Source organism: Penaeus monodon, chromosome 26 (genome assembly GCF_015228065.2).
Source record: "Penaeus monodon isolate SGIC_2016 chromosome 26, NSTDA_Pmon_1, whole genome shotgun sequence".
Classification (NCBI taxonomy): domain Eukaryota; kingdom Metazoa; phylum Arthropoda; class Malacostraca; order Decapoda; family Penaeidae; genus Penaeus; species Penaeus monodon.
In genome coordinates, this window is record NC_051411.1 from 40,682,644 (window position 1) to 40,690,661 (window position 8,018).

At 35.3% G+C, this 8,018-nt stretch overlaps 1 protein-coding gene across 1 annotated transcript in view; it reads right to left on the reverse strand.

Annotated features, from left to right (window-relative positions):
• The window catches only part of LOC119589699, a 17,611-nt gene extending 10,706 nt beyond the window's left edge, over positions 1–6,905 (reverse strand). Inside the window, exons 1-3 of the mRNA XM_037938284.1 lie at positions 6,839–6,905; positions 6,163–6,182; positions 5,765–5,857 (exon numbers count right to left, since the gene is read on the reverse strand). Coding sequence (XP_037794212.1) covers positions 5,765–5,857; positions 6,163–6,182; positions 6,839–6,905 — 180 coding nt within the window. The remainder of the gene's footprint in view (positions 1–5,764; positions 5,858–6,162; positions 6,183–6,838) is intronic.
• Between the last annotated feature and the right edge of the window lie 1,113 nt (positions 6,906–8,018).

Genomic DNA, 8,018 nt, shown 5'->3' on the forward strand with positions numbered 1-8,018 from the left:
TTAGGAAATTTTTTTTTTTTTTTTTTTTTATTACTGTCATGTTGGAAGCCTTTTTATAGAAAACGTTTTATTATTCAAAAATGTATTTGGGTAAGGTAAATAATTTTTGTTATTTGTAATTTGATGTGGTAATTTATTCAAACATGAATTATCAATGTAGTTAGCCCGAGTTTGTATGTCTTTTAGGTAGGAACTACTATATCCCTTTTGAAAATAAATATATGAAGATATTCTCTTCTTAATTCCATAATTATGTTTAATATAGGGGTGTCTAATTTACCGTTGCATCCTAGAAAAAAAATATATAACAATAAAACAAAAAATAGAAAATATAATATAATAAGCCTATCCAACAATGATGAATCGATGTGATGAGGGAATTTTGTAATGTAGACCAATTTAATTTTTTATTTTTTTTTGTGTTCCATTTGTTTTTACTTTTAATTAAAATTTTTCTTTACTCCTTTGTAAATCATTTACAGATAAACATTATCAAGTAATCAACTCTTTATTACAGTTGATTCACCACAATGAACCACTTATAATTAATAGTAATAGGTGCTTATTATCCATGATTGATAAATATTATTAATAATTAAACTGTAACTAAAATTTAAACGCCCCCCCACCGTCATTACTATCATTTTATCATATTAATCATCAATCAACTTAATTTATAAAAACAGTCTCCCATTATGGCCTGAACACATTGTTCCCCCCCTTTTTCATTATTCATTTTTTTAGCCAAAAGGTTTTCGCGATACCTTTCTCTCCGAAGGTCTCTCGACCACGTCCAAAATATTCTGTCGTTAAGCGTTTCAAAAAAAAAAGTATAAACGGTAGCATGTTTTATGTCCAGTAAGACAATCCGTAGAAAAAATCCATTTAAAACATTATAAAATAAGCAATAAGTATTTAAATAAGTCCACCATGCCGTGTCCTTTATTTCAATAAAATTATATTTCTAAAATTGTAATTTTTAAAAAATGGCTAAATTCCTATGGGCCCATGAGTAAAAAAAGATGGGTAAAACTTCTTTTTTTTAATCAGATAAAAAAATAAAACCTATTCCCTGCTTTGAAATTTTGATAAAAGCCACCTGATAAATAAAAAATCACCCGGACAAAAATAATATTAGTTTTAAATTCGTTTAAAAAAGGGTCCGTTTTTGTGGATATTTTTTAGACAGTAAAAAAGGTCCCTTTGCAAAATTGTTGGCCGGTCCAAAGAGCATTTTTTGGACTCCTGGGCCGCTTTTTTTTTCGGCCTGTACGCAAGGTTTTTATTTTATTTTTCCCAAATAACCGTGGCGGGTCCTTTTTTCCAATTTTTTAAAAGAACAACCGATTCTAATTTTAACTATATGTATATATATATAAAAAATATAACCTTTTTTTTTGCTCAGATTTCATCAGGACACAGGGTAAAAAAAAATTAATTTAAATAATTAACATTTCCCTTGAGAAAGACAGACCCAGCCCTTTCAAAATCCCCCAGGAAAAATAAACAGCAAAAAAACACCAACAAATTCAGGAATACACACGAGGGTGGATTCTCGAAATCCCCTACAGCAAGAGAGACGAAAATCCTAGACTGAAACAACAGTCCACAGACCTTTGAAGATCTAGTAAATATATACCTGGTACTTCCGGGAAATAATAAAAAAATAAAAAAAAAACCTAACAAGGTACAACAAAAAAACACTTTCACGTCCCAAAACAGCCCAACCCCATAATGGAAGATTACAGTCCGCCAAAACAAATTAAAACGGAAGAAAAGCATAATAAAAATAAGAAATTAAATAATAAATCTGAGGGAACCAGCAAATACGGCAAAAATTGCCCAAACAGCTTGAATGACTCCTGTCCCCAAACCACAAGACCAAAAAGCTGAATCGCAACCTGTTCGGCTTTTAAAAAAACAAACAGTTGTAATCTGGTCAACAACAAAAAAAACTAAAAAAAATAAGCTTGGTTCTATGGCCCGTTGATATATATCATAAACAGAGGCATATACCCCCATCTAGTGACATCCTAAAATAAATTCTGTTTTCGAGACTGATAAACACTTTAGGACCCAACAAGCTCCAAACTCATCTCCCTCCTTTGCTGTCTCTTCAGTCTTCTATAACGAAAACCATTTCACACTAATTCAGTCCATGTTAGAACTTTAGAGCCTGTGGAACCCAGACTAAAAAAGAATATTTCATACCTTTTTTTTGCTGTGACGTCCCACACAAAAACGGGCTTCAAGACGCGGAAATTGGCGGCTTCATAGACTTTCCAAAAGTCTATGACACAGTCTCGTGAGACTTACTTGAGCTGGCCAGGAATGTTAAAATCTAAAAAATAAATTAAATGAATAAATTTTTAAAAACATGAACAATCCCTTATGGACAAGAAGTTTTTTAACCACTTCGTCCAATCTCAAAAGAGGAAAAAAACTGGGCAAACTCACCCCCTTTTAGAAAAAATGAAAATAAAATTATAAAATAAAAAGGGGTGTGTAAAAAAACAATTAAAGATTAACTGTAAAATGAATTAAAAAAAAAAAAAAACATCAAATATAATCTAAAAATTAAGTGGTCCAGTTTATTTTAGAAAATAAAAAAAAGAGAGGAAATTGGCAAAATCGGGAGTATCCAAACACCTTCCTGAAGCGAGTTGTTGTCAGCATGTCCCTTTCCTGAAAAAAACTGGAAAACCCGTGTAAATAGTAAATTTTTTCCAAGATGCTTCTGGCCCTATTCGAATATTTTTTTTTTTAATATATCAACACACTGAAAAAAATAAAAAAACAAATTAAAAATTAACTCGAAAAAACACTGGTAACCGATTGTTTATCTTTTTTTTCAAAAAATTATTAAATAGGTTGTAAGTCAGAAAAATTTAACAGAAAATACCATGCCAGTTTTCTTTTTAAGACTCTTCAGAGAGAAGCACAGGACCAAAATATAAAATTGCCACATCAAATTACAAGATTAATGTTAAAAAGTCCGAGAAACGCTGCTTTAAAAGAATATATATTACAGGTTAATTACTCATGAAAACTTGAAAACTGCAAAGATATTTGGGGGAACTTTCGTTTGACCGGCTCTGGAAAATTGGCCCATCCCAATGAACAGGAAAAAACTCATGAAAAAGGACACGCCCAAGCGACAGATTAGAATTCAGGAACAGCTAGACCCCGATATTTAGGGACAGGAAAACCTCCCAGTTTTTATGTTTTTCACCCTCTTCACAGCAAAAAATTAAAAAATGTTTGGGGGGAAAGAGTTTAATTTTCCCCCTTTGTAATTTTTTAACACCATCCCTTGTTCCTACAAATTACGTTGGGGTCCCCAGGGATTTTAATTTAATGAGAAAATCCACAGTTTTTTTTTCTGTAATACCCAACATTTAAAAGCTGACAGAAAACAGTTTTTTTGTGTTTTTGCCCGTTTTTTTTTCCCCATATTTCTGAAGTTTTAAATTTTTACTTCCTTTCAGAAATAAAAAACAATCAAGCTAAAATAGGTCCCACGCAGTTACTGATAAGAACCACCTGGGCACCACGGAGAAAAGAACGAGGGTGGAACCCGTTTCATATGAATTAAAACTCCATCCATCATCATCCCTTCTCTCCTCTCCTCCCCCTTCTTCCAGACGGTCCGCAGAACTTAAAAATTTTCTTTTCAATTCCAAAAAGTACGACTCAACCAAAGATATGCCCATGGTAATTCAAACCCCCAAAAAGGGGGAACTCCCCCCTCGTCCCAGGCGGAGGTTTTTTAAGTGGGGACCTAGCCTCCTCGCCACCCGGTTAAAAGGGATTGCCCCCTAGATCCTGGTTTTTTTCTGCCCCTTTGGGTGGGGGCTGGGAGGGTCCGAGCGTCCGTTTCCCTTTTCCCACACACAATTTCGTCCCCAAAAAAACAGTTACCTTTGTTTTTTAAAAAAGTTATTTACTTTTTTTTTGTGTGCTCTTACTCTTCTGCAAAAGCAAAATAAAAAACGATAAAAAAAAGCCCAAAAACTGTTTTTTTTCGTTGTTTTTTTTCCAAAACCAGAATATTTGTTAAAAGGTTTTCTTACCAACTCCTCATTTTAATTGTTAAAGTTTGTAGAGGAATCCAAAAAAAATAAAAGTTTCATTTTTTACAGAAAAAAAAATTATATTTCAAAAAAAAGAGATTAGATTTTTGCAAAAAACAAAAAAATAAAAAAAAATCTTAGGGGCCCTACAGGTTAAAAAAACCCAAAGTAAAAAAAATTTAGGTTAAATGGCTTTCCTTGTAAAAAATGGAAAAATTCAATCTTTTCTGAAAATACTAAGAAGAAAAAGCCAACACATTTCTCCTTTGGGCCTGTTGGTTGGTCGAGGAAAAAAGGCGGGAGTGTCAAAATGCAGGGTGTGGGGTTGGTTGCCAGTTTAACCATAGGAAGAGGAACAAAGTTTCCCTTGCCAGATTTTGGGGACCTTTCTTTGGCCCAAAAACAGTGGGATTGTTTTAACAACCATAGGGAAAATTTACTTGTGGGGGGACTTAGGGCCTGAAAGCACTGGGATTGGCTTTCTTCCTGGGTGTAAAAGCTCAATGTCCTGGTTGGGTTGAGCAAAATTATTACCATTTTTTGCTTTGTTTTGGGACTGCAGAACCGAGTTTTAAACTTGTTCATATTTTTTTTTCGTAATTTTTTTTTTAGCAAACAAAGGTTTTTTGCAAAATCTTGTGGTCCCCTTCAATCGTCCTGAAGAAGCTTGGGTGGCATACGGGTGGGCTGGGAGGCTTTTTTTTGTTCCTGAAGCGTTTTTTGATCCTTGTAACTTTGAATCTTTCTTTTTCTTGCTTTTAAACTTTGTTGGCAAGGAATTTGGGTTGGCACTTCCTCCAGCAACGCCCCCTGGTGGTTCCCCCCTTGAAGCCGAAAGGTAAGTTTTGGTTCCTTTCTTCCCCTATGGCCTAAACTTTTTTTCTGTTTGTTTCCTTTCTCGTTCCTCTAATAAATCCTAAAAAAATAAAAAAAAAAAATAACCCAAATGATTGAAAAAACAAAATTTTTTAAAAATATTTCTGGGCAAAAATTTTTTAAAACTTTCACATAAAATGGCCAAAAAAATGTTAATTTCGAATAAAAAAATCCAACGTTTTTTTTTTACCAATCTCTTTGGATTAAATGGTAACAAAAAAAGTAAAAACCCTGTTTAAATTTACATTTTTCCCATTTCTAATCCTAAACAAACTCAAAAAAGATTTGTCTAATCATAAAAAGGACCTGAAGAACCATGGAAATCAATGTTTTTTGTTATTGGAAACCGAAAAATCCCAGTGTTGTTGCCTTTTGGTTTGATCAACATTTTTTTGGAAAAAAATTACGTCTGTTCTTGTAAAATATGTTTGCCGGGTGAATGAACAGAGGGACTGGGGGGGCCTTTTTTAGAAAAAGAAAACTTTGCAACTTAAAGAAAATAGACCAATGCAATTGAAATTTTTCCGAAAATCCGTAATAGTAAGCAAAAAAAAAAAATCCCTATTTTTCCTCGTGGGTGGTGAAATGTTTTTTTTGTCCACAGCCAAGATCTCGTCCTTTTTGAAATTGGGGGGTTTTTGGTTTGCATTAAGATTTCCCCAAATAAGTTTTAGAAAAAATTATGGTTTTGTTTTGCTGGGAGGTCCCCCCCACCTTGTAAAATAAAATATAATATAAAACGACTATCATCGAAGATGTCGGATTAATAAAGGAAGAGCGAAAACAAATGCGAAAACAATAATAATTATGCTTACTGTGCCTATTTCCCGCGGTTTGTCCTTCTCCCAAAGGAACTGCAAGCTCTTAAAGGCAAACCACGGACTTACGTTAAACTTCCATTCAGGATTCTGAAAAAAAAAATAAATACATTTTTAAATATATGCATATTATTATCCAGTATATAAATTCATACATGCATACATTCCGATACACACACACATGCATATATACATACGTACACACATAAAATTATGTTATATTTTATAATAACATAATTTTTATGGTAGTTTTTACATGTTTCAACACACTCCGCTTGCCAATTACTTTTTCCTAAAATGTAAACTTTCCGACTTTTCTGACGATGTTGACCTTCGTTCCCGTCGGATACCAATCCATTTTGAAGATGGTAGGCCTATTTCCAAAATATACTTACACTTCGGGCTGGCCCTGGGACTGGCCCATATAGTTTTTATTTTCCCAAAAAATGAAGTGATTTTTTTTCGACACACATCTAGGGAAAGCCCCTCGGGGCGTTTTTCAAGGGATGTTTGCGGGTTTGGCTCCGGACGAATTGGGATGCGAATCCACTAAATTTGGCCCTCTCCTTTCCACTGCCCCAGCCCACACTTAAACCCAAACCTAGCCTAAGCTAACCCTTCCTATCCCTGGCCCTGGCCTAGCCCTAATCTTACTAGCCTAGGGGGCCCTGGCCTTGCCCTATGCCTTTTTTCACCTTGCCTAGCCTTGCAGATACTAACCCAGGATCCCCTCTCCTGGTTTTGTGTTTGCATCAAATGCCCGTGCAAAGTGGCATAATCCCAGTAAAATAAATTCGTTTTGCGACGGGAATAATAAATGGTCAGAAAAAAGAATTTTGGAATATTTGAAATTATAGATTAGATAGAATAGATAGATATAGATATAGATAGATAGATAGATATAAATATAGATATGTATGTATAAATATATGTAAATATATGCACACACAAAAAAACATACATGCACATATATAGTAAATGCAATCAACTCTGAAGGCTGAACTTGTCAACACTTAACCAAAATCTATTCCCACTATTTACTTCTGTTACATATCATCGTTCTGCCCTCACCTTTGGCATGCCCAGCCCTCTTCAGCTTGCCCTTCTCCCTCCGCATGGAGGACATGAGGCACGTCATCTTCCTCCGGCAATCTGCCACTGATTTTTTCCCGTCCTTCGAAAGCGAGGTCCGACCCAGGCCTTTTCGTTTGCGAAAGGTTTTTTTTTTGTTTAGGTAATGATTTTTCGGATTCCTCGGATTTCCCACAGGGACCTTCTTTTCTCGCGGTAAAATCTGAAAGAAACTGGCAGGACCCTCTCATCCTCACTCCCACTCCGCCATGGTGGGGGCATTGGCCACCTCCACTCCCCCCACGCAGGCAGGACCACAGGAGTCGAGGTTTTATTAAATCTTATCAAGGCCTTAAAAAAACCGCGGTCGAAAATACAACCGCCACTCTTTGAAAACCTCGCCGTGTAATGTCCTCGGATGCAAAAAAACGTGGCAATAGCTGACGGCTATGTGGCACCCGCCGTGGGGGGGGGAACCGGGGCAGGGATGGGGGTGGTTTAGCACGGGAGCGAACTCCAGCGCGTAAACATCGATGATCGCTCGCGTGTTTACGTCACGAATGTTTTACCGGCCGCCCCCGACCGGAAAGCCCAGTGTTTGCCAGCCTTCAGTATTTTTTTCAGACGGGGGGCGTTCGCTGAAAAACCAAATTTTCTGAAGAGGTGCCAATAAAAAGACGCTGAATTTATATATTTGTGGGCAGGTATGTTTTCCCCCCCTTTTTACCTGCCTGATGTTTGATTTTTATACTATGGTATTTACGTCCTAACTAAAAATACTGTAATTTTTTTGATTTTCGCTAGTTTTCCAATTCGCAAACTCGGGTGGGTTGTTTTTCTGGCATATCACCTTTTTTTTTTTCACATGGATTTGGGGACTCATTTCATTTTATTTCATAAAAATATTTGTAAAAAATTATTTGCCACTTTTACTTACAAAGTAAGTTTATTCCCCACTAATATGGAGCCTTTGTCTGTTGAAAATGGAACGTAAAACCAAATGAATCTAAAAAAAAGCATCTTATTTTAAACATTTTCTGACTGGAAAAAAAGTTTGGCAAAAGTCTTGTTAACTTTACAAATTTTTCTTCTCTACGGTTCGTTTTATTTCCTTGGAAAATGAAAAAGCATTACGTTACGTAAAAATGATCAAATAATCCAAGTAAATTAATATTGCTTA